Source organism: Misgurnus anguillicaudatus, chromosome 13, assembly GCF_027580225.2.
Source record: "Misgurnus anguillicaudatus chromosome 13, ASM2758022v2, whole genome shotgun sequence".
Lineage (NCBI taxonomy): Eukaryota > Metazoa > Chordata > Actinopteri > Cypriniformes > Cobitidae > Misgurnus > Misgurnus anguillicaudatus.
Genome location: NC_073349.2, coordinates 28,074,235 through 28,101,444, shown reverse-complemented (window position 1 = coordinate 28,101,444; position 27,210 = coordinate 28,074,235). Strand labels below are relative to the sequence as shown.

Sequence of the window (27,210 nt, the reverse complement as noted above, 5' to 3'; positions counted from 1 at the left end):
GGGGGGCTAATAAACCTGTTTGCATGGTTTATGGTAAAAACACATTATTTTCCATATACCGTACATTTTTGTAGCTTCAGATATCCTGGAAAGGATACATCGTGCCATCATTTGGGGTTTGTACCTATAGTAAGTTCTGAACTTACTATAATCATTATTTTTTAGAGGATTTAAAACATATTTCCTATAAAATTATTTACATTTATTAGATTATCATTATCAAAAATTATCATTACTGCAACATGATATTACATTAATGGAACAGTATGTAAGAGATTTATATCAATTAATCATAAAATGGCCCTGATATGTCACTAGACATTAAGAAATCATTCTCATTTCAAATAATTATATCACAGTGATCTGACCAGGATATTGTCATTTAAAAAGTGGAGTTGCAGCCCTCAACTGATTATGTTGTCATTTTGTGTATTGTTGCAGTACCAGTTTTAGCCACAAGTTTTGTGATTGCAATACCAGTTTTGGCCACAATCCTACATACTGTTCCTTTAAATATATGCATTTACAAACTCATGTTTCGGTAATGAGAACTAAGTTGTCTAGGTACTATGACAAACAAAATTTACATCTTTATCTGGAGAAAAAAAGAACTGCTTACCCGGTAGCCATCTTGAGTGTCACTGTCAATTATGTCCCTTCCAACTAATTTTTTTTTGGAAAATGTTAGTTCCTTGAGGGCTTAAACAATGATTGAAAATTGTTACGGAGGATGAGAAAATTTTTCTTGGACACATTTATATTCTTTATTATTGTCTCTACATTTACCAATGATCACCGAACACCACGTTTCTTTACTGTAAATGTTTATAGTATAACATGCACTGAAGCTTTTTATTTTTTAGATTTTTTCATTATAAATATTTTCATGTCAAAGAACCCAAATCCAGTCATGGACACGTTGCGGCAATAACATTTTCCCCCTTAAATGTGGAAAAAACAACAAAATTGGTTTGTAAGATGTCAAATCATGTGAAAAATAGTATGTGAAGAGATGTTTGTAACTGTATATACTCTTACTTTGCATTTCATTTTATGAGGTGTTTTCATGACACCTCATATGTCTAATTTCGCGAGAATCACCCGCGTCTGTGTGACGCACATTCATAATTGATAGTATTTGATTGGATCATGTCTTTTACACCTGTTACTTTAGTATTTATGCAAAAAATGTATTACGCCATTCTAGGAACCATTGACAAAGAAGAAATGAACCACATAATATTTCATGTCAGATTTAATGGTGGTCATTAGGGAATGAATACAATCAATGTTTCCGTTTTATTGCTCATGGCCTCAACAAACAACATAAACATGTTCAAAGTCCAAACAACTTAGGTTAGACATGGCTAAGCAAAAACAAAACACGACTATATTCATGATAAGCTGATAAAATAAAAAATATAACTGGTCTCTCCTTTGGTACTGACATAATCTTATATTAATAATAAAAACACTTAAATGCAATTCGTCTACAGGCAGAATAAACTTTGGCATATATTCCCAGAGCCTCGATTATAAGATATTAAATGGCATGAGAACAACTGATTCAGTTCATATAAATATTCGCTTCCTATTAAGACTGTTTGATTCTAAAAAATAAAATAATAGACACATTCTATACACATTTAATGTAATCTATTTACAATAAAGATAAAAGGTTTACATTCTGTTCTGGTGACGCCCACTGTACACTGAAAGAATGGCTCTATGGAAATATAAGCATCAATCTTTTAACAGCGTGTTCCAATAGAATAGACAAATTTCAGACTTACAAATCAATTATTAATTTACTCTCATTATTTTGCCAAAATTATAAAGACGTATAAAAATATACTTTGCGTTTTAAAGTGGGCAGGAGTCCTTTCGAAAATGTTCCTAAAATTTACCATCTACACAAGCTATATCTGTTTGTTCCTTACATTTATCCAATTGCTGTCAACTTGCATTTCATTTTAAAAAGTAAACAACAGAAAACTGTTATAACAAAGAGATATGTGGGGTAACTACTTAACACGCACATATGCATGCATCATAAAACCAAAGCTGATGTGTTAAAAATAATAAAACCATCAATGAGATGAAACAAAACTGTAATACATCAAAAAAAGATGAACATTTCAAGTGCTTTGTATCTCTACACATGCAGAAAACAGATGGAATTGGTATGGACAAGATAAACAATATTGAAAGATGTAGACCATATAGTACTAGTATGGCAAAGTGACCCTTTCAGAACCTAAATGTAGTGCAATGCATTATGGGCTCTGGCACATGATTTATATTTCCTTTTTTTGTGTGTGCTCTGGTAGCATTACAGTATTGTAAGTAAAGGCACAGAGGCTGGCTTGTCAATCATTTCTATTTACAAAAACAAATAGAAAAAAATCTTTGGTTTTTCATACTTAGCTGTATTTGTTAAATCACTACATGATAAAACTCTCACTCTGTATACCAAAAATATATAAGTCACTGAAAAGAAGTGCATACCTTGCTTTTTGTTTTAAATGCCGTTCAATAATGGTGCATTTGGCAATGGTTTGATTTTAATCATTTGTGTGTTTTCCTCATGAAAAACGATATTGAATGTTAGCGATGGTATAGTGATCTAGTTTCCCTTCAAAAGCGCAAAACAACTTTTTTGGGCATCTTGCAGACAGTAATGGCTTAAGATTTTGTTTAACAAGAGGATGAGGTTATTACTTCGAATACCATGATATGAGTGACTTTATTCATGTGAGCCAACAGCTTATGACATAAATATCCACAAGAGGGAATAAATTGACTTCACCTGTCCAATTCAAAAAAGTGTTAGGACGGCTCAAGAGCACAAGTTTCTGATATCTTTGACATATGAGATCAACTTTGGACGAAATAGCTGGGAAAAACAATACTATTTACACATTGACTGAGATGGATGTCTGGTTTAATGTGGTCCATGATCCAGTTTTGCTCAGGAATCCAAAGGGGGCATTCAGTCGGACGGTGTTGGGATAAGGGCTGAGGGAGGTCCTGCTCTCTTCCTGATTTGAGTTTTCCTTTATGTCTGACTTCTGCCATGCACTCCTGTCAGATCTTTTCTTATGATCTCATTCACTAAAGAAAGAAAAAAAACAAGATATTTAAGTGTTTGTGTAGCACAATTGATAAAGCATTGCTTTTTTAGGAAACAAACGTAATGGAAAGAATGTAGCGCTTAAAAATGCAATGCAAGTTGTTTTGGATAAAGATATCTGCCAAATGCATAAAAATGTAAATGTAAAAACAATAACTATACAAAGAACTCTATTGAAACATCAATATACACATTTGTCATGCATTTGGTATATTAATATTTTATACCTTGCATACAGGTTAAAATGCCATCTTATCTGTAATAAACAAAAGCCTCAGATGTAAATGTATAATTTCAGTCAAAACATGTTTATGTATTTAAAAATTAAAAACATGCATGTGATTCAAACATGACATCAAAAAAGTAAAATACATACTGTTTAAATAAAACATAATTGTGCATGTTCTTATTACAAAAATTATTATATTACATAAATATTTTCAAATGTATTATATTTGTATATTTGTCATTTAATCATTTATATATTCAGTACAAGCTAAGTTATAGTATAAAATATTATAATTACTAGTGTTTTTATTTTTCCCGTTTACACTGGAAGTTGAAGAGAATAAAATTATATTACATAAATATTTTTAAATGTATTATATTTGTATATTTGTCATTTAATCATTTATATATCCAGTACAAGCTAAGTTATAGTATAAAATATTATAATTACTAGGTTTTTTATTTTTCCGTTTACACTGGAAGTTGATGAGAATAAAATTATATTACATAAATATTTTCAAATATATTATATTTGTATATTTGTCATTTAATAATTTATATATTCAGTACAAGCTAAGTTATAGTATAAAATATAAGTACTAGTGTTTTTATTTTTCCTGTTTATACTGGAAGTTGATGAGAATAAAATTATATTACATACATATTTTTAAATGTATTATATTTGTATATTTGTCATTTAATAATTTGTATATTTATTACAATCTAAGTTAAAATATTATAATTATTAGTGTTTTTATTTTTCCCGTTTACACTGGAAGTTAATGAGAATAAAATTATATTACATAAATATTTTCAAATATATTTGTAGATTTGTCATTTAATAATTTATATATTCAGTAAAAGCTAAATTATAGTATAAAATATTATAATTACTAGTGTTTTTATTTTTCCTGTTTATACTGGAAGTTGATGAGAATAAAATTATATTACATAAATATTTTTAAATGTATTATATTTGTATATTTGTCATTTAATAATTTGTATATTTAGTACAAGCTAAGTTAAAATATTATAATTATCAGTGTTTTTTTTCCCGTTTATTCTGGAAGTTGATGAGAATAAAATTATATTACATACATATTTTCAAATGTATTATATTTGTAGATTTGTCATTTAATAATTTATATATTCAGTAAGAGCTAAGTTACAGTATAAAATATTATAATTACTACTGTTTAAATTTTTCCTGTTTATACTAGTAGTTGCTAAGAATAAAATGAATTAAGATCAAGATGTCATGACATCAAGCATCCAGTAGGGGGAACAGCAGCATCTTTATATTGACACAACAGATTAGGGTTAGTGAAGCTGTGATATTGGACATGATCACTTCCTGTTGTTACTTTACATTTACGGGGGGCATAAATGGAAACTTTCACTCTAAAAATAGCTTGAGGATGCGTAGGGCTGTTAACACAATCACAACACCAAACTAATGCTTGACTAGCCGCAACTCTATTAACTATGATAAGACATTAACTGAGGTCACAGGTCATTCAAATCAATTGATACCTGTAATACCATACTTTAAACAGTGTCCACTTTTTTGACCAAAACCATTATAACTTAGATCAAACTATGCCAAAAATGTTAAGTTTAGTTCACGTCACTGGTTAATCTAATGTTGCTGTGTCAGGATTTTCTTACAACCAGCAAAGATTTATTATCGCAACAGTGGTCCAAGAAATCAAAACTACGAGTGTTTTAGTTAACTAAATAAAGTTGGCATATGATAAAGTATTATAACATTAAACCAATGACTAGAATCACCGTCTAAAGCTCTTTTGAGAATAACGCTGAAGTGTCCGTTTGAAAGCCGGTGAAGTGCAATCTACCCTCCTGCATGGTGTGAATAAAAGACGAGTAAATAACTTCACAGGAATATAATGTGGTCGGACCTGATTGGCCACATCCTTAACATCTTAGTGATTATCAGTGCAAGGTGCTTCAGTGACACACAGCACAGGACAGAGCCAACAGACAATACACAGCACCATACTGTTAATGATGGATAATCTGTAATAACAGATGAGCTGTATATGTGTATTTTCTAAGGACTTCTTGAAATAATAAACTGCAGTGTAATGGATACAATGCTGACTGAATTATTGATGTTCGGTCTGAATATTTTGTATAAAATAAACATTGCCCAACTGAGAGTAAACCCAAAACCCCAATTTGTATTAGATCGCTAACTATAAATAAAGTGATACAACGCTAGCAAACGTGATGATGATATCAGACGGTACAGATATCCAGGTTGTGAAGACTGATACTTATGAATAAGATGAACTAAACTAAATCAAACAGTGTTTGTTGTGGTAAGAGCTTGTGCTAGAAGAAGGAACTTAATGTTTGACTGATTTCCCTTTTTCAGAAGTTTGATTGTGCAAGCAGAGAGAGGATACAGATATAAACATCCACTGAAAATACTGTGGAAATTATGTTTTGTATATTAAGTACAAATAGTGTAAAAATATTAAAACTAGTATAATAGTGTAGTCTGCTTGTCTATATAGTAGGGGGAAACTGACAATGCAATGTTTTGTTTTCCTACAATGTATATTGCGACGTAAGAAATATTAGTTGACTTTATCAGATTGCTTGAAAAGCTCGGTCTGAGAGGAATTAACTTCTGCCTAGCATTTCTAGTATAGCTCAGAGATTTTTAACAGATATATTTTTGATTGGTCTCTGCTGTTTAAAACTCTTCTGATATATTGCAAAACTGCCAAATGCATCCACAATAGTTTAACTTTTGAAATAAATATTCTGGATATTCTGCGATGTGACAATTGCAGATGTGCACATTGCGATGTCGATGTTGAAACGATATGTTGTGCAGCCCTGTCTATCTACAGTGTCTGTATCTCTGTCTATCTCCCGTGTCTGTCTATCTACAGTGTCTGTCTGTCTGTCTATCTATCTACAGTGTCTGTCTATATATCTATCTATAGTGCCTGTCTGTCTGTCTGTCTATGTACAGTGTCTGTCTATATATCTATCTATAGTGCCTGTCTGTCTGTCTGTCTGTCTATGTACAGTGTCTGTCTATATATCTATCTACAGTGCCTGTCTGTCTGTCTGTCTGTCTGTCTGTCTGTCTGTCTGTCTATGTACAATGTCTGTCTATATATCTATCTGCAGTGTCTGTCTGTCTGTCTGTCTATCTACAGTGTCTGTCTATATATCTATCTGCAGTGTCTGTCTGTCTGTCTATCTATCTACAGTGTTTGTCTATCTGTCTGCCTCCATGCCTGTCTCTCTATGTCTGTCTGTCTGTCTGTCTATGTACAGGGTCTGTCTATATATCTATCTACAGTGTCTGTCTGTCTGTCTATCTATCTACAGTGTCTGTCTATATATCTATCTGCAGTGTCTGTCTATCTATGTACAGTGTCTGTCTGTCTGTCTGTCTGTCTGACTACAGTGTCTGTCTGTCTATCTATCTACAGTGTCTGTCTGTCTGTCTGCCTCCATGCCTGTCTCTGTATGTCTGTCTGTTTGTCTGTCCGTCTGTATATGTACAGTGTCTGTCTATATATCTATCTACAGTGTCTGTCTGTCTGTCTATCTATCTACAGTGTCTGTCTATATATCTATCTGCAGTGTCTGTCTATCTATGTACAGTGTCTGTCTGTCTGTCTGTCTGTCTGACTACAGTGTCTGTCTGTCTATCTATCTACAGTGTCTGTCTATATATCTTTCTATAGTGCCTGTCTGTCTGTCTATGTACAGTGTCTGTCTATATATCTATCTATAGTGCCTGTCTGTCTGTCTATGTATAGTGTCTGTCTATATATCTTGTCTGTCTATGTACAGTGTCTGTCTATATATCTATCTATAGTGCCTGTCTGTCTGTCTATGTATAGTGTCTGTCTATATATCTATCTACAGTGCCTGTCTGTCTATGTACCATGTCTGTCTATATATCTATCTGCAGTGTCTGTCTGTCTGTCTGTCTGTCTATCTACAGTGTCTGTCTATATATCTATCTGCAGTGTCTGTCTGTCTGTCTATCTATCTACAGTGTTTGTCTATCTGTCTGCCTCCATGCCTGTCTCTGTATGTCTGTCTGTCTATCAACAGTGTCGGTCTATATATCTATCTACAGTGTCTGTCTGTCTGTCTGTCTATCTATCTATTTACAGTGTCTGTCTATATATCTATCTGCAGTGTCTGTCTGTCTGTCTATCTATGTACAGTGTCTGTCTGTCTGTCTGTCTATCTATCTACAGTGTTTGTCTATCTGTCTGCCTCCATGCCTGTCTCCGTATGTCTGTCTGTCTATCGACAGTGTCGGTCTATATATCTATCTACAGTGTCTGTCTGTCTGTCTATCTCCCGTGTCTGTCTGTCTATCTACAGTGTCTGTCTATAAATCTATATACAGTGCCTGTCTGTCTATCTGTCTATCTACAGTGTATGTCTGCCTGTCTACAGTGTCTGTCTGTCTGTCTATCTATCTATCTAAACTGTGTGTGTGTCTGTCTGTCTGTCTATCAATCTACAGTGTCAGTCTGTCTGTGTTTATCCATGTCTGCCTATCTATAGTGTTTGTCTGTCTGTCTGTCTGCCTGCTGTCTCTGTCTACCTACCTACCTACCTATCTATAGTGTCTGTCTGTCTATCTGTGTACAGTGCCTGCCTGTCTGTCTGCTTATCTATCTATTTACAATTCTGTGATCAGTCTGATATGAAAACAAATTAACATATTCAAGAATTTCAAAAGAGAATCAATTTAGATCTGATCACACAACACTAAGTATGAGAGGTCTTCTCTCAACTAACAGCCTAAAGAAAATGAACAGCAGGAATGCTGGATTTTACTACATGTAAAAGCAGTAAAAAAACTCAAGTTTGCATTCTCATAAGAAAACGTGGGTGCTTGTCCATGCAAAACTCACTGCCATGATGGGCTGGTTAAGATTTGGCGCTGTCTCACCGACGCAGCCCGCGCTGATTCCCATTATGCGAACGTAATATTTAGGGCCGGTCTTGGCCTAATGTTCGAGAAGCCCACTGTTCGTGGTTAGTGTGTGTGTGTTTACGCCTTGCAGTGCGTGTGATCACTACTCGTAAAATGCATCGAAATACTTGACGATCACTTCACTTTCAGGATGCTGTGGGTGATTGCTAGGGTGTTGCTAAGTGGATGCTAGGAGTTATTGCCTACTGCAAGTCTGTATCACCTTCTGATATTTAAATATACAATAAAAACAGCTAATTTCTCTTCTTTACTATAACAGAGTAACCTAAAAATATAAAGCTGTCAAGGAAGTGCGCAGCCTGGGCCGTATAATAGGTAAGTGTCTGACCTAGAATGCCTTAACCAATCAGAGAGCTTGTTTACAACCCACTGGCAAGCAAGACAGACCAAAGCATTAAACTTAGTCTGTGAGGTTACTTATTGAAACGTTGGGGACAAAACTGTTGTCAGCAGTTAGCTAAATGTGACCAACCCTTATTAGATGTCTCCAAATGTAGAAATGAGAAACGAGATGACGATGCTTTCTGAAGTCGAAAGTGAATAGATTTAGACTATGTGGTCTAGCAGTGTGAATGTGTGGTTTGTGTGGTGGCTACCGGCTGGACTTGTGAGAATAATAAAGCTACAGTGCAAGAAACAGACAGAGAGAGTTTATGCTGTAACACACAGACCAGTTCTGAGGTGATGGTTCACAGATGCTGCTCATTTCAACTTTCAAAGAAGCTGAAGCTTATCAAGACGCTATTTTCACAGCCAACGGCTTGGCATACGCGTGCATGGTGCAAAACTGGATGCAAGTGGTCTGAAACTAATGTGCATGGCTTACGTGCTCTATCTACCTGTAAATTATTCCTGTTGCTCTCTCCAGCTGGAAGAAATGCAACTCCTGTTGCCTCAGGCTTCAGTTTTAGTCTGGGAAGTCTATCCACGTTGAGCAAGTTCAACAAGGGAAGATTGAAGCCCTTACGACTCTTGAAAATAACATTTGGTTTAAATGGTGTGCAGTTAAGAACAAGACCTTCACCGCGGAAAAGACCAATTTACTGGTTGCTCTTCTGATTTATGACTTTTAGTTTTTATGGTCTAGATGGTTTACCAGCTAGGTAGGCTTGTTGAGAAAGCTTAACCAGCATACCCAAGAAAAGGTCCCATCCAACAGCCGCTGTTTAGATAAAGTCTGCAATTCTTGCAAATGAAATGCCCGCCTTCTGAAACTGTAGTTGATGTTGTGAAATGCAAAACTGCATGTTCATAATGAGATGGATGAAGGTACAGTTTTCTTACAGAAAGCCAACCACAGAAACCTTGATACCCCTTTCAAAAGCCACCATCGAAATTCTGAGCAAGATGAACTCAAGTGTGACTCATACTACAACTGGTTAAGTGTTAATGTCTGGTGGAGGACATCAAACGTTGAGATGTTGGTGGGTGGATCAACGCACCTTTACACCTCTGCATTGGGACTTTTTGCGGTTGTTGTCTTTCCTGTTCTCAGTGACCTGGGTTTCGTCTGCACCCCAACAGTTGCGCAGACACAATTTCTGCAGAATTTTTTACTTATCAAAGTTAAAGATCTCTATCTTGTTGATCCGTCAACAGTGTATGTAGTTATGGAATCAAAGGTAAAATAAGTGGTCATAAAACAATAGGGGTGTTTATGGGACCACAATGGAAATAAGTCTTTGGGCTTTATTGTGTTATCCCTGACTATTTATGTATTTTAATGTATGACTCGGAGTACTGTTTCATATTTTTATATTTAAGTGGTCAAATAAAATCAATCAATCAATCAGTCACGATTCTCCAAATCCTCAATTCGATTACATCTTCGATTCTAACGTCACGATTCGATTAGATTCTCGATTTTTTTTTTGAAAGCACAAAAAATGCTATGCCATTTTTAGACTAGACTTTTATAAAATATCTGACCTTGAACCCGGAGATGCCCTGCCATGAAAGTCGTGGTGCCAGAGGACAAAAAATATGGTACGCACAAACCTGATAAAATGAAACTTCCTGTCAGATGAACACTCCTATCAGTACTTTGCACCTTAAAAACGCGCTTTTATTACCGTCAGACGAGATTGTGAGACTATACACCATTAAGTCATGTTTAAATGCTGTTTTCATAACTCTTAAGCAACTGAAATTTTTTTCTCCGCCTGGGTTATTTTTTTAAAATACGGGAGATTTACGGGAACATACTAATTCGGGAGGATGGCGGGAAAGAAGGGTAAAAAACGGGACTTTCTCGGCCAAAACAGGATACTTGACAGGTATGGTTGAAATGGTTTAACTTAATATTTTTATATTACTTTAACTCGACAAATTATGTTGATTTGACAAAAATGCTGCATTTATTTACAGTGTACTAGCATTTCATAACATCATACCAGAACAGATTTGTGAATCAGCATTCTATTTTTGATAATTTCACAGAATAATAGCTGCGACTTTGTTTTTGTATGGTGCCATCTAGCGGTGAAAATTACATATTGTGCCTTTAATAAATATATATTTTATATGTACTGTATTGTGCACCTCAAGCCCTTGGTTATTAGCTTTGGGTGACCAAATCCTGCAACCGTCTGGTTACTATCTCTGACCTTTAGACCGTTTTTAGTAGGTGTAGTTTGTTTTGTGTGACTGCTTCAATTCCATATGGTAGCGTTTAGTCATCTCAGCATTTCGTCTGGCTTTAGGAGCCTTAATGAGGGAATACGCTTGCAACTTTATGAGCTTACAAGAGTTGTGTTAAACTCTAATGACGCTACAAGAATAATCTTGGATATGAAAAGGCGGGCAACACATTCATTCGAGAGCTTCTAAACCTTCAGCACGTTGTTATTAAAAACATCAAAGCTTCTAAGCATCTCATAGTAACGCTCCATCAATGTGGCCACGGTTATGGCGTTGCTGTTTACTCAGGGAAACCCTATTAGAGTATCCAGAAGAAATTCCATCTTTGGCTCCCTATCCTATCCGCTTCAGTTTTTCCATCCAACATGGCCCTTTTCCCTTTCCTGCAGACTCCCGCCCATCAGTATCTTGTTCAGATCGCGCTGAAGAACAGCACCAGCTGCAAATAGGACTTCTGTGCTCCAGATTGGCAAGAGCACGACATGTGGAAAAAAGCGAATCCTCTCGCGGGTTCTCCCCGCAGTATTGGGGGCGCGGGGCCAAGGTGAAGCCCTGGCCAAGTATAACAAACAAAGAGGCTTTCCCCAGCTCTCCCAGGCAGCCCATTTCACTTTTTGACAATGGGTTACCATGGCACTTGTTTTGCAAATCATAACAGTGTCAACATGTCCAAGAAATTTTGGAGCTGCTTAGTTCTCTTTTCTTTTTTATTCACAAGGTCAAAAATGTACCCATTTCCTTGTCAGATAAAGGGCGAAAGTAATGCACGGATGTGGAGTAATGAAGACCGAAGATAAGTTACTGAAGTGAAACTTATGTTAAATCATGGTTTGGCAAAATAATGGCAAACAAAGTCATTATAAGTTGACTACGGTGTTTTGACACAAGTTAAAAATGACAAAGTAACAGCTTATTCATTCCTTTTTTACTGTTCCTGGGTACTGGAAAGAAGATGCAAAAGCCAAGCAAAGAGAATCAATCTTTCATTCATCCAGATTTATATAACACCAATGCTTTTCTGGTATCCCATAGTTCCTAATGAAAAATAATCAGGGAACTTCTACAGTAAGACTCTACACTGTAAAAAATGATTTTCAAGAAAAAATGTTCTTAATATTTTTGTCTTGTTTTCAGTAAAAATATCGAAAAATTCCCAAAACAAGATGCCTTTTCTTGATGAGCAAAACGACCCAAAAAAATATCAAATTGAAGTGATTTTGTGCATAAAACAAGCAATAAAAAATCTGCCAATGGAGTAAGCAAATTTTTCTTGAATTTAGTGTTTAAGAAAAATTTTCAAGATTTTTTTGCTTACCCCATTGCCAGATTTTTTGCTTGTTTTATGCACAAAATCACTTAAATTTGATATTTTTGTCTAAAAACTAGACTTATTTTCTTGGGTCATTTTGCTCATCAAGAAAAAGCATCTTAATTCAAAATTTTTTAGAATTAAGAAGATATTTTTACTGAAAACACGACAAAAATACTAAGAATTGTAGTAACCAGGTTTTTGGAAAATTATTGTTTTTTATTTTTTATTTTTAGTGTTACTAAAAAATATCATGGGGTAAAATATTGCTATAGTGAGACAATGGTAAATTTGTGGTTATTCTGGTTTTACTAGAATACCACACTTTAACTAAAGTTACTGTAGTAAAGCATGTTCGGTGTAAGAATGTGAGTGAAAGGGAACTAAAGTAGCACTGACATGACAATAAAACTCTTCCTGCCATTGTCCGAATGCAGTTTCAATGCGTTATAGACAATGAATCTGTTTGCTAGATATGACTGATGGATTTCTACACCTACGTATTTTACATCAATATGCGTTGACAGACATCTCTGCAGCTAGGTGTGGAGTGATTTGCAAATATTTTCTAACTTTTTAAGTTTGCATTTACTCATTTGGCAGACCAACGACAGTCCCAAAAACGTGATCTGTAACCAATCACGTCATGTGTTGACTGAGTGGATCAGAGTCTAAGCTGGTATGATTAAGTTGAGGTAGAGGCTAATTTGCATATTCATTGTTTTCATATAGTAAATTTCGCTAGGGTTTAGTGTTTCACTGTAGCTATTTTTATGGCATAATTAACATTATTTTTATATGAAAAATATTTATTTGATAAAAGATAAGTTTACATTTTTGACTATTTAATATAATAATAATAACTGGAAGTTTGCACTGCTACAAAATGTTTTGCTTGAAACCATTTTTGTACAGTAAGGGCCAGATTTACGAAACAGGGCAAATTAGCGTGAAATCACTATTCCAAACAAAATATCCCTGGGAGAGGAAATGCCTACGGTTGGTTTACTGACAAGGCGCACGTTAAAGAAACCAGGTGCAACATCTCATTTCCATAATGAACCACATTGAAGACAAACTTTTTGGCCGTTAAATATTGGCACAATTACCAGTAAATTAACAAGCTCAAACTTTAGTAAATCACGTTGCATAATTAATTTAAATACTCGCCTTCCAAAATTTTTGCGTCTGGGAGGGAAACTCCTACAAATACATATGCACTAAGGTCAGTCACAAAAGCAACCATGTCCACGCCTTTACAGTGCTAATTTTTACTGCGTGTTTTTTAGTAAATCCTGACAGTAGTTTTTTAACGCCCAAAGATAGTTTGCGTTGGCGCAAGCTGTTGGTAAATCTGGCCAAAATTACTAAACATTAAAGGAAAATCCAGTTCAGTGTGATTACTTATACTAAGCAATTGTTTCCATACCGTCATCAAGGTAGGCCTGATCCAAGTTCTCTTCCTTCACGGTGACTCTTCCAGGAGAGCTGGTTCTCTCTTCTTCTGCGGAGGAACATCTTTGGGGCTCAGCCTGGACAGGAGGCGATCTCTCTTTGGCCACCCTTTGCACGAACGGCTGCTGTTGGATGACCGTGGGGTAATTCTGTGGCTGCTGGGGTGCCTGGGCCGGGGCAGGGGAGCGGTTTGCTCCTACACCTTGGTTATAGCCCTCACAATAAATGATGTGCTGATGTTCTGGAGGTTGTGGTGCCGGAGGATCTCCTCCTCTGAGTAGGTGGTGGTTGGTAGGTGAGAACTGGATGATCGAGGGATGCTGGTTGTTGGGATGTTGAGCGCCCAGGTGAGAGGACTGAGCTGGGGAACCCGTATGAACCAGTACTGAGCGATGGGAGTCGGGTATCATGGAGGCTCCTGATTGTGAGTAAACAGATGAATTGCTTGCCAAGCCCTTTCCAAGACGGGGGTAGATTACTGGGCTCTGTTGCTGAAAGCGGTGGTCTGGAGGAGAGACACCCAGACGAGCCTGCTGGCAGGGGACGAGGGCAGGCACCAGTCCGCTGTCTGGGCCGATGACCCCGCGTGGGTTAAAGTACGACTGCGGAGACACCCCGAGCATGTGTGTCATGGAGTATCTCACTTGCCGAGATTCATAGTCATCAACAGGCTCGGTCTTAATAGAAGGAACTGTGGAAGTGAAATGAGGAAATGACTATGAAAGAAATTCTAAATGGTCTAGACTTTAAAGTGTAGGTATAATGGAAATACAGGATTTCTATTGATCTTTTGAAATAAAATACTTTAATATGCAGGGCACTCTGCCATTAATGAACATAACTTATAACCAATCACGTCAACACAGTTGAACGAGTGGATCACTATTTCGAGTCATAGCTATGCCACACAGACTCGATGCTGAAACGTTTGCAGCACTGCTGTGATGTGAGCATGCGCTGCTCACACGTATAGTGGAAAGTCTAACCCGTTAACATCGCCATGAAAAAAGAATACGTGATGCAAACACGCAACTCGAGCATCCAGACTTAGCAGCTACACCTGAAACTGCCGAATGCAGCATCTATGTACGCTTATATCGGCCCAAGCTGGTGTGATTAGGTGGAGTCGGGGACTAATTTACATATTTATTTATAGTATGAACTGCCGTGATTGAGTGAAGACGGGGACTAATTGCATAGTTTTATATATTGTCCAATCTGATACAATTAACTCTTTCCACGCCATTGAGAAAGAGAAACGCTTCTCTGCGTATTTCGGGCTTTCCACAATCTCGCTATAATCCACCAGATCTTCCGCAACCCGGAAGTATCACCCTAGGGCAAACAGCTGTATGTCCGTGTAAGTTTTGAGGATCACTATGAATCTGATCTCTATCAAAAGTCTTTCACAAAAAGTGGAATTATCTCAGCTTTTTGCTTAAAATGTTGTGTTTTTGAAGAAACGCATATTTGAGAGGTGATAAAAAGAGAACTAATGAAGGAAGGATAAAATGTTTTTTATTGAAAGCAGAGGGTCTGTTCTTTCATTTTATATATTGTTTGTTTATATATTTTAAGAAGAACATTTTCTGGAAGGCATTAAACTTTTGTGAAAATCATGAAAAATGTTGGCGCTGGCTAGCAACTTGGAGGCGTGGACTAATTAGCATATTCATATATATGGTCCAAGCTGGTGCGACTTAGTGGATGCGGGGACTAATTAGTCAATTCATTTCTATAGTCCAGGCCAGTGTGATTTAGTGGAGGCGGGGACTAATTAGTCTATTCATTTCTATAGTCCAAGCCAGTGTGATTTAGTGGAGGTGGGGACTAATTAGCATATTCACATCTATGGTCCAAGCTGGTGCGATTTAGTGGAGGTGGGGACTAATTAGCATATTCACATCTATGGTCCAAGCTGGTGCGATTTTGTGGAGGTGGGGACTAATTAGCATTTTCACATCTATGGTCCAAGCAGGTGCGATTTAGTGGAGAAGGGGACTAATTAGTCTATTCATTTCTATAGTCCAAGCCAGTGTGATTTAGTGGAGGTGGGGACTAATTAGCATATTCACATCTATGGTCCAAGCTGGTGCGATTTAGTGGAGGCGGGGACTAATTAGTCTATTCATTTCTATAGTCCAAGCCAATGTGATTTAGTGGAGGCGGGGACTAATTAGTCTATTCATTTCTATAGTCCAGGCCAGTGTGATTTAGTGGAGGCGGGGACTAATTAGTCTATTCAGTTCTATAGTCCAAGCCAGTGTGATTTAGTGGAGGCGGGGACTAATTAGCCTTTTCACATCTATGGTCCAAGCTGGTGCGACTAAGTGGGGGCAGGGACTAATTTGCATATCAATTCTTGTCATATACAAAATGAGGCAAGGGCATAGAGTTACATTTAAGCTATTATAAAGGCATGAAAATGTATTATTACAGGAAAAACATACTGTATGCTATTTTGATGCTCAAAGATGAGTTTTAAGTGATCAAATTATCGACTACAGGTACAGCAGTAATACGACGCATACCTGGTAAAGGTGTGTAGGTGAAATGCTGAGGCTGACTGCGCTTCCGCTTTCCATTTATCACATAGAAGTTCACTTTAGCTGGAAGGCAAATGGACGGGTCTCTGTATGGAGGCACCTCGATGAACAGCATGCTCTGTAAACAACATCGATTTTTATTAGCTATATATATATATATATATATATATATATATATATATATATATATATATATATATATAGGAAGTTAATTGACTACTTTAGTCATTCACAAAAAAGCAGTTGCTGGACTTACTGCCTGACTTTTATCTTTGTCCACTGTGGCTTCTAATTCCCAAATTTGCTGCCCGTCTGTAAAGATAAATGTTTGTAAAATTAAACCAATACACTTGTGAAATTCATTGATAACCAACCATACAGTAAACATACAATCATACAACCTCAGCACTATTCAATTTTTAGGAAGTGCTGGTACTTTCATATCTTTTGAGTCTTTCGCACATACTCATGCCATACTATGTCAAAGTTGTATGGGGAAATACGGGTTTGGCCAACTATCCCTTGTTCCCTTTACTTGTGAAGCTTCGACCTTCTCACTGGCACACATCGCTTCTTCCCCTGTTCATAATGACTCAACACCGTGGCTTTGTTGTGACAGGTAAAAGTGGGCGATAACGTCTGTGTACATCAATCCGTCTGTGTACAAAGTCACCGTCGTACTTATAATCTCTCGCCTACTGACTGGTTCCCATACAATAGAGACTGCACGTGGTACGAGCCGATTGCATCTCCTTTCACACCCACTTCCTCAAACATCACTGCTTACCTCAGGACAGGATAGCCAAAGCACACTACGCAGCACAGTATATGCCCATATGGTGTCAGAGACAAGATTTTTTTTAAAGTGCACGTAAACAAGAAAGCTTCAAATGTCAATTTACATTTCCTTGCTGAAGTCACTTTTCAAAATGTACTGTTTTCTACATTAAATCATCCTACATAACATAAAGAACATTGTGTGAAAATATAACCTAGATATATTTATATTGACTGAGAAAGGTCAAAGATTGAAATCAAAGTTAAATTAATGGCTGAAATCAAACTTTGATGATTATTTTGAGACCTGGATTCACACACAGGGTCACAATTGAGAGACTGGAACATAGATTCGTTGTGTCATTGCATTCCAAACGACTCAAAATAGAAGCCACAAACTTAACATTATGACATGGGATATTATTATGTCGTGTTAAGAGAGCGCATTACTTCCTATTTTCTTCAAAACAATCACATCCTAATGATGAGCTCATGCTCGGATCGATGAAGACACAATGTGACTGGAAGCTTATGGGGAAGTGGGGACAATCATGCTCGAGCACGGTCAAGATGATGTTGTTACTGGAAGCTAGTCATTATCGTTTAAAAAGTTTGAAATATGAATGTTTTTCTCACAAAATCGCATTGATTATCCGCAGAAGACCTTTATGAACCCCTTGGAGCTGTGTGGATTACTTCTGTGAAAGATGGATGCACTTTTTTGGGGTTTAAAGTCAGAAGTTGCTCCTTGAACCCTGTTTTCTACAGTGTGGAAGAGCAAGGATATTTAATGTAACTATAATGTAATGTACTTTAATGTAACTAAATAACTCCAAATATGTGTGTCTGAAAGATGATGGACATGTGTATCTCAGATTGCAGCAGCTTTCTGGGTGGCTGGTCGCAGATTATCATTGAGATAAAGATGCTGGATGTGGAGATCCTGAGCTGGTGTGGATAAACATGGCCGACGGTTGTGAGGCCAGTTTAATGTACTGCCAAATTCTCTGAAATGCCTTTGCACGATACCTTAAAACTTGCAACATCTATGGCATTGTGCTGTGTAATAAAACTGAGAGTTTTAGAATGGCCTTTTATTGTGGCCAGCCTAAGGCCCACCTGTGCAATAATCATGCGCCCTAATCAGCATCTTGATATGCCACACCTGTGAGGTTGATGGATTATCTCAGCAAAGGAGAAATGCTCACTAAAGCCCGGGATACACTGCACGATAATTGGCTGTCCCAGACGAAAGAATGCCATTGTGAAACAATCGTCGCGATTTCTGTGATCGTGGCTCTTCATCGGTAGTCCTATGTCGTACAATGAGAGAGGTTCAAAGACGGACGTTTTCCCGGTCTTGCGTCCAAAGATAGCCTACGATAGTTTTCTGACAGTGTCAGAAATTCGGCATGATCACCGCACAGTGTGTTTGCTGCTACGACCTGCGCGCCCGTATTTGTTTACCACGAGCGCATGCTGGTGACGTTGCGCAACGTGTGCCGCTGCCACCGAAGCTTCCGTGTCATCATCGTACAGTCTACATGCCTCTCGTACCCGAGTTTAAACGATACATGTCGCACAGTGATAAGGTAATGATCTTATAAGAGGACAAAAATCGTGCAGTGTATTCCGGGCTTAACAGATTTAGACAGATTTGTGAACAATATTTGAAGAAATAGGCCTTTTTGTGTACAAGACCTTGGAGTTCAGCTCATGAAAAATGTGGGCAAAAACAAAAGTGTTGTGTTTATAATTTTGTTCATTGTAGCGTTCCAACTAAATTAATCATTAAACAAGGAGCGATTATGCATCGTATCTTAGCAGCGAGTGGGAAACCCCTCATCAGGTTGAAAATGAGACACATGTGGCTGAAATGAGTCAGCAACAAAGAGGGGGATTCCACATGCAGTGCCAGGATAACGTCTTAAAAACTGCTTTATGATCAAACCTCCCTGTTTCACCCGAGACAGGTGGAAAGAGATTCTTCCTTGGCCGTTCTGTTCGATCGCAGTTCGTTCCAAAGCTCCTTCATGAGAATCCCATAGGTTTGTGTTTGTTTTTTCTTATAATTGGCCAATGAGGCTTTGAAAGTAGAAGCTCTCGGCAGAGAGTCTCTCATTTAGAGCCAGCAAAACTCTGGCCAAAGACAGCTGTCTCCCATTTTTTTAAGATTTCACAGTAAACTGATACAAAACAGCCTGTCAAGGAGAGAAACACTACAAAACAGCAATCTGCTTCTGTTTTTGGTTATTTCCACATTTAGAGCAGAATTGCATAACAAAATCAAGTATTTTGACCGTTGAGTTATTAGAAGATTGAAGGATTTTCTATGCACTGATGCACAAAATATCAAACGAAGATGCTGGATCATTTTCCAAAACTAACATTAAGTACTCATGATTTGGCAGATGCTTTTAGTGGTAATTTTTTATCAACATGTGTGTCATCTTTAGTGTCCTTTATGCTGGGTACACACCAAAAAATAATCTGGCTGATTTTCGGCCGATTTTCCCCCTTCCGACAGTCCTAGCTATGTCCTGATTATCTTGATGGTTCTACAGATTATCTTATTAGATTTTCCCTTGGTGTGTTAAGAGTGTCCGAACCTGATCGAAAGAACGTCAGAGCCACCTGATCGCGAATGGTAAATATTAAACATGATTACAAAATCCTAATGTGTGTGGAGAACCCCGAGGACAAACGCGCGGACGCTCTTGAGATTATCACGTGAAACGAAACAATATTCAATCAGAAAGTGAGATGATAGAAGATGGAAGCAGTCATGCCGCAGTACAGTGAAGTTGATGCAAAGTAAACATTAACCCCTACTGAAAAATCCAGCTATAAGCTGGTGAGCTGGTTTTAGCTGGTCTCCAGCTTGGTTTTAGCTGGTGTAGCAAGCTGGTCTAGCTGTGTTTTGGTCACTTTTTAAGCTTGTCTAGCTGGACTTAGCTGGTCAGGCTGGAAGACCAGCTGGCCCACCAGCATGACCAACTTTGTCAGGCTGGGAGGACCAGCGTAAACCAGCTAAAACCAGCTACCAGCTTATGCTGGTCTTAGCTGGATTTTTCAGCAGGGACAGTCCATGTTCCCGCTGTCTCTTTGACTTCACCCAAACCCTTTTCTTTATTTCCCTTGAATTTCTATGAAAATCATTCCAAACACTATCATTGAAAGTTCTTCCTGCATATCGTCCGCCATGCTAATTCTGAAGTCTCGCGAGATTTTGCAAGATTTTCTGTGTTCACAGTCGAGACTCTGGTTGAAAATCTGTTCTTGTTGTGTGCTGTATTTGACACTATAGGTGCAAAACGGTTAAATGTAGGATTTTTTATCCTCATGTTTGTGGTCTATCACATTTTAAAAATCTTATAAGATGTAAAAAAATCTTTTGGTGTGTACCCACCATTAGGTGTCTAAATGCTTTATAATGCACTGTATATAAGGACACAAACCAGTAAATGTGTTAGTGATGAACAGAAAAGAGAAAGAGGGTTAGCTGCAGGGATGACATATTTTCGTAGTCAAAACCCAGCGAGTTAACATTTTAGCACCTCTGGTTTGCTCTTCCTAAAGTCAGCACGTTTTTGAATAGGGTTTTGGGTAAATACCTTAAGTAAGATCTTGGTTGAAGATATTTTACACATTAAATACACAGCAGTAATACCACACTCGCAATTTTTATGTTTTTAACTACCCAGTCTCATGACGATGCGTATAAATAGCACAAAGTGTGAAAATCGTGCAAAACATATGATACGCCAGTCCTCCCCATTCACTTACACAGCACATCTTTTTGTCGTTTAATTTATTGGTTTCTCAATTTTTTTCTGTTTTTTTAAACCATTTCTGCTTGGGTTTATGGTTAGATTTGAGATTTGCTTAAGAAGGTTATTTAATATACAGGTTTCTCTACGTTTTTGTCTTTTTTAAAGCCATGATCGCTTGGAGTTGGGGTTAGAATTGGGGTTTGGATGTCATTTTTATGTAACAAAAAGTTGTTCTAACCCTAAACAAAAAATTGAGAAACCAATAAATAAAACGACAAAAAAAGATGCGCCATTTAAGAGAATTGGGAAGGACTGGCGTATTATATGCATGCTAAATTGGAATTTGCCGTATGTATGGCACGATTTTTACACTTCGGTTGGGCGGTTGGTAAAAAGTTGCTAGGACTACAGACGTTGTCTGAAAATCTAAAAAACAATGCTACATGGACACAATTCCCCCCAAAATTTACTGTATTCACTTTATTTATATTTCCTTAAGGAGTGTTTCCTTACCAGGGAATCATCTTTTAAATTCTTTAAATAAAGTTTTAAAGAGTTGTCGGAAGCTTTGTGGTGATGATGGAGTCGAGCAACTAAGCTCGACCCGATTTTGCCAAGTAAGAAATGTCCTCAAAGCAACACATTTTGTAAATAAGACCTAAACCCACCCCAAACAATAACTGAACCCTAAAATCAAAGGGAAATTATGAGTTTCTGATTGGTTGATTGAAATGTTTTCCCAGGGTCAACATCATTTTTGGTAGTTCGCTTATGGGCTAAGGTTAGCTTCTAATTTCTAGTAAACTTTATTCATAAAGGTTGTGTTCAATTGTGAAGATTATCTTGATGGACAAACAATAAGTACTGTAACCCTTCTTGATCACAGAGCTCGTTTTTCACAATAATCCAAAAGCCTATTTTTTTTTACAGAGGAAAACCATGTGAAACTAACTTCTGGGTTAGCCTTCAAAAATAAGACACTGTGGCAGGGCCATGCAACCTAGCAGTACTTAAAGCACCACACAGATCAATAAACAGAGCCTAGCATTTTACCAAAACAAACAAAACAATCTATCACGTCCATCAATAAAACAGACTCTAAATAAAAGTAGACAAACAAACTAAATTTAAATACGGTGACAATAATAAAGTAAAAACACCCAAAGCAAGGACTTTGATATAGACTTTGTAATCACACAGCTGTGACAGGATTTCATTTGCAAGCCGAACTGCTAGTTGCCACCTGTTCACATCAAAAAAGCCTGTCAATAATAGAGAGCCATCACAGCCCATGCACAATTCATCTGCCGCTTAGCATGCATGAAAGAACACAATGTGTGACAGAGACATAACAATGGCACCTGCAGGCAACACGCACTACACAAACAACACAATAATCTCTTCACACACATTCGATGAACGCGCTTCTCATAAACCTGTCAGCGACACGAAAAAACAAATATGATGCATAACATTTTCCTGTTTTTAGGTAGCTTAACTCTCCAAGATTTGAAAAACTGACTTCAAAATTCAGGCTGACTATAAACAGTTTGCAAGCCATTAACCTTTGTAAAATGAAGTATTAACTATATGAAAAAACAGGATGTTAAATATAGAAAAAGCTTAATAGTAAAATAATTACATTTTAACAAAAATACTAGATTTAACAATATTGAGTACTGCTGTTGCTTTAAATGGGGTAACGGAAGTCCCGCCTTTCACCTAAAAGAACCAATCATCAATCAATAAAGACTGGGGGAGGGGCTCTAGACAGATTCGTGTGAGGCACTTGCGACGCAGCACTTGAACGACATTGAATAAAGGTGTTTTTAGCAGAATTTGAGCTTAAGAAACACAAGTTACGGTAAAGTTGATGTCAGGTTTAATTGTTAGTCAAAAATATGTTAATATTAAACTTTGTAGAGTCGATACAACTCAAGTCAAATAGATACGACTTTAGTTGCCTAGTGGCGCGACTTCTCTAAACTGACTTTTATTTAATTTTTTTAAATCGATTTTATTCGACAAACACGTAAATCAATCTGGTAACATGGTTCCCACACCTTAGTTAACTTCAAATTCAAGGACCTTTCAAGGACTTTCCAGGTCCAATACCCTCAAATTCAAGGACTAAATGGGGGGACACATTTTAAGCGAGAGCAAGGTTACATCGTGTTACCTTATAAGATACATTGTTACAGTTCCCTTTCGAGTGAACTCGCGCTGTGTCACTGCGGTGACACTTTGTGGACGCCTCCAAATGTGTCTGAATGTATATATCAAATTCAACCAATGGTGAGGCTTAACGACAAAGACAGGGTGACACGGGAACCAGGAAGTATATCGCTATCTGAAATATTGCTAAAGACGAGGTTACAGGGACGCAGGAAGTATGGCAAAGGAGACACAGCGTCTCGTTCCCTTCTCAAGGAACAACTGTTATTTTTCCCCAGATTCACAAACTTTCAAGGATTTCAAGGATCCGTGTGAACCCTGAATCAAGACAATGAAATGGATCACCCACTCTCAGTATGTGAAGCTGACACTGTATTCAATCAGAAATCAAAAACTGGATTAGAATAATTTCACAATTCAAAATAAAAACGCAGCAAAGGTCTGCTGCAGGTCTCTGTCAATAATAAAGTTGCACTTGCAGGTTTAGTTCATGCGTGTGTGATAATTATGTAATTATTAAGTTCTAGTAGTTGTTGAACTCAAGTACATATTGGTTAAAAGAATGACTCATAAATGCACACACAGAAAGAGAAAGCAATCAGCCGACTGTGTGATTTTGGTGCACTGTGCATTATTTTTAAACAATTATGACAGACCACATTCAAGAGCTGTTTTACGTGTTTTTGACGTTAAACACAAAGGCGGGACACTCATCGACGCTCGCGAGCTAAAACAACACAAAGGAGGGACAGTGAGGCTTGGCATCTTATCTCTAAAATAATGCAAATTGTTGATGGGTAAATTTGTGTGCAAGTCAAATAAAATAAAATAAACAGAAAGCACAAAAGGAGGGGTCAAAAACCTTGTACAATAAAAATACAACAGTGAAACCTGACAGATTAAAGCTTTTTAGCAGTCAACCTAAAAAAAGAGAAACTCAAAAATTTGTATATGCACCAATATTAAATTTTTTCACAGATACTTGATTATTAAAATTGATATTGGCCGATACAGATAGTTTGATGGTTATTTTAACTTGCATTAACTTATTTCTGAAGATAAAATTTTCTTAATTTTCCTTTCTTTTTATAATTCCTGTTATTTTTTTGATTGACAAGATATATCAGCCATGACTATCTGCTGTTTTAAAACTAGCTTTTATCCTCAAAAATCTTGAGTATGTCGAAAGAGTTACGTTCCCATTACAAGCAAATCATTTATAGAGCTTAATAGGAACCATAAAAGAATCTTAACAGAAAAAATTATTGCATTTACACTACATAAGATTTATGCATTTGACAGACACTTTTGACAGACGCTTCTTACAGTGGGTAGGGGTGCCCAGGGCAAAAGGTGGGTTAGTTGTAACACGGACTGTTTACATTGTTGCACAAGGTTGAGAGTTTGTTTTTCCGGTATTTTTTCACGCTGCCAAAATACGATCTCCCGCAAATTATTGGAAATGTATCATGTTTTTTCCAGAGAGTTATTAATAAACGAGTGTTTTGGTGGCATGTAAGTACATTTTTTCATTATGTGTTATTTTAGGTTTCTAAGTTGGGTGTGTAAGATACCAAATCCAATTCTATGTCATATTAATCATTGTCTTGTTGACTAAAACATAGCATTGTTTTGAAATATGTCTGCAGCTCTTAGCAACCTTTTTGGTGCCCTTGAAAACATTTTGACCTAGCGGGGTTAATTGTAACGCTGTGTTACAACTAACCCTTCAGCACTAATGATATGAAAACCGCTAAGGTTAGCGTAATTCTTGCCGTTGTTTTAAATAGGCTACACATGAATGATTGCTGGCTGCCAACAAAATAAATGTGCCTGTCTTATCAAAAATCATGTGTGAAATTGATTTTTGTTCATATTTTTAATATTGATTGAATAAGGTCATGTCAACGATTGAAATCATAATGAAATAAATGGCTAAAATCAGACTTTGATGCTCATTATCTCAGAATTTGATTTTGAAACTGTAGTATGGTTATTACAGGTCACATATAAAAAATGTTTTGTCATAATTGTGCTGCTTTTTCTCACATATTTAGACATTTGTAACCATTTATAATTGAACTATTGTTAGAAAAGGGCTTGATGAATGAATACAGTGTGGATACCTAGACAGATATATAAACAATATCCACATAGACAAAATAGTATTGAAATATTTGCCTGCAAACTTAATTTTTACCCCCTGCCTGTTACAATTAACCCCACGTTTGCACTTCTGTCACGTTTGGTGTAATTGTCAAAGAATGGTAAGTACTAGAAACAAACTTCAAATGTTAATTTGTAGCAGAGATGTGTGTGTTGCTTGTGTAAAAATATAATTAATCAAACTCAAATATTTTTTAATGATTGAGCCAAAACCAAAAAGCGTTCTCCCCATACATTGTTTTTAAACAGTTTTTGTATCATGGGTTCGAACCCAACACAATGCTCTAACAATAAGCTATACAAGAGCAATTCATCCATGTACTGTACTTAAAAATGTAAATAACCCAGAAACAAATATGCTGACATGAACAATCAACTTAATTCTGCAAAGAACCATATAGTAAACTACTTAATAAAATTAAAAACACATTTTTTATTGTGCTCTGAATTCACTTGCTCTATTTTACTGCGGACATGAAGATCGTTTAATGAAGACACCAAGTGCAAATATTTGCTTACGTTGACTCAACAGGAAGATGCAGTCAAATCAATCTAACTGATATTGTATTCATTCAGTTTAGGTTCAAAAGCTTCATTGACAATCTCTCTAAAATCCAGCCAATCTCACAGCACTTACCTTGAGTTTTCTCTGTGAAGATGACTTTTGAATCCGAGCTGAAGTTCTGACCGCTGAGAATCATCTGCTGACCCCCGAGAACTGAACAGGAGTCCATGTCCTGCTTCTCCACCATGGGCAGCTCGTGAGCAGATCTCTGGGCTACAGAGGAACAAAGCGATGTGTACTTGTGTTTAGTCACATACAATGCATTAATTTAGTATTTTATTGTGCTAAATTTTAGATCAAGCCAAACGAATCATCTGATATTCAAAACAGTAATATTTTTGTCTTGCATATTTAGTAGGGATGCACCGATAGAATTTTTTTGGGCCGATACCGATTTAAACTGACAACTTCTGGCCGATGCCGATACCGATATTAAACACTTGTATACAATGCCATACAGTTGGTCTATTAGCTAGTTTATTTTTGCATCATATTATTTTTACTGAACATGGATTGGATCTAATTAACATTCAACTGACCAACATAATAAGAGAGGCACAAATTAAATAATTTCAATTGAACAACAGACATGCAACTCATTGCCTTTATGCGGTTAATTAATAAACAATCGATATCGACCTTTCTCATGCTATTGCTGATGGTTTCAAATTCATCAAAAATCGGCCGATAAATATCGCCGGCCGATACATCGGTGCATCACTAATATTTAGATATTTGTTAAGGCTGGGTGCAAACATACCACAAATTTGTTTTGTAGGTTAAGCAATGAAATGTTTATGTTCCCTAAACTAATGACACTTGTCATTACAATCCATTTATTTTATTTACTTACGAAATGAATAAAATTTTATATTAGTATTTGCATTGCAGTTCAATAAGCTATTATCATACGAATGTGGTTTGCTTTAGCCAAATTGACTTTAGGCCCTGTTAACAAACAGACCGGATGATCCATCACCTCTTTATTTACTTTAGGTTGAGTGAGCATAAAATCCTGTTTTGCAAGAAGATTAAATTCATGTTATTAACATCATGCATGAAACTAATCTCCTAACAGCTATGATTTAATATCCGCTATAGTAACTAAGATAAAGACCAATAAGAGAGACCTTTGGACAGTTGTGCACAGACGTGCTATAGTTTAATGATAAGTAAATGAAGCGTTAACCACAAATGAGGATATTTGGTTCAAATAGAGAATGTGAAATTATCTGACAAATCAAGGTTAAGAAGTCATAATTCAGAATAGGGTTGTGCAATATATATTTTCAGCGTAGACGTTGCAATGTGCGCCTCACATCGCAGAACATCCAGAACAGTTATTTCTAAAGGAAAACTATTTCGGATGCCTTTGCCAGTGTTACACTACATGAAAATGGTTTCAAATGACAGAAAGAAATCACAAAATTCT

The 27,210-nt window shown here is 36.7% G+C and overlaps 1 protein-coding gene across 3 annotated transcripts in view; it reads right to left on the bottom strand.

Annotated features, from left to right (window-relative positions):
• Window positions 1-1,237: 1,237 nt before the first annotated feature.
• The window catches only part of nfatc2a (nuclear factor of activated T cells 2a), a 41,743-nt gene continuing 15,770 nt past the window's right edge, over window positions 1,238-27,210 (bottom strand). For 2 of the 3 annotated variants that reach the window (XM_055188586.2, XM_055188584.2), the window contains exons 6-10: window positions 25,851-25,991; window positions 16,579-16,634; window positions 16,308-16,440; window positions 13,751-14,467; window positions 1,238-3,114 (exon numbers count right to left, since the gene is read on the bottom strand). In XM_055188586.2, the coding sequence (XP_055044561.2) occupies window positions 3,059-3,114; window positions 13,751-14,467; window positions 16,308-16,440; window positions 16,579-16,634; window positions 25,851-25,991 (1,103 nt within the window). In that variant the 3' untranslated portion in view covers window positions 1,238-3,058. Of the gene's footprint in view, window positions 3,115-3,360; window positions 3,390-13,750; window positions 14,468-16,307; window positions 16,441-16,578; window positions 16,635-25,850; window positions 25,992-27,210 lie in introns of all 3 variants that reach the window. The other variant, XM_055188585.2, reaches the window with a different exon arrangement.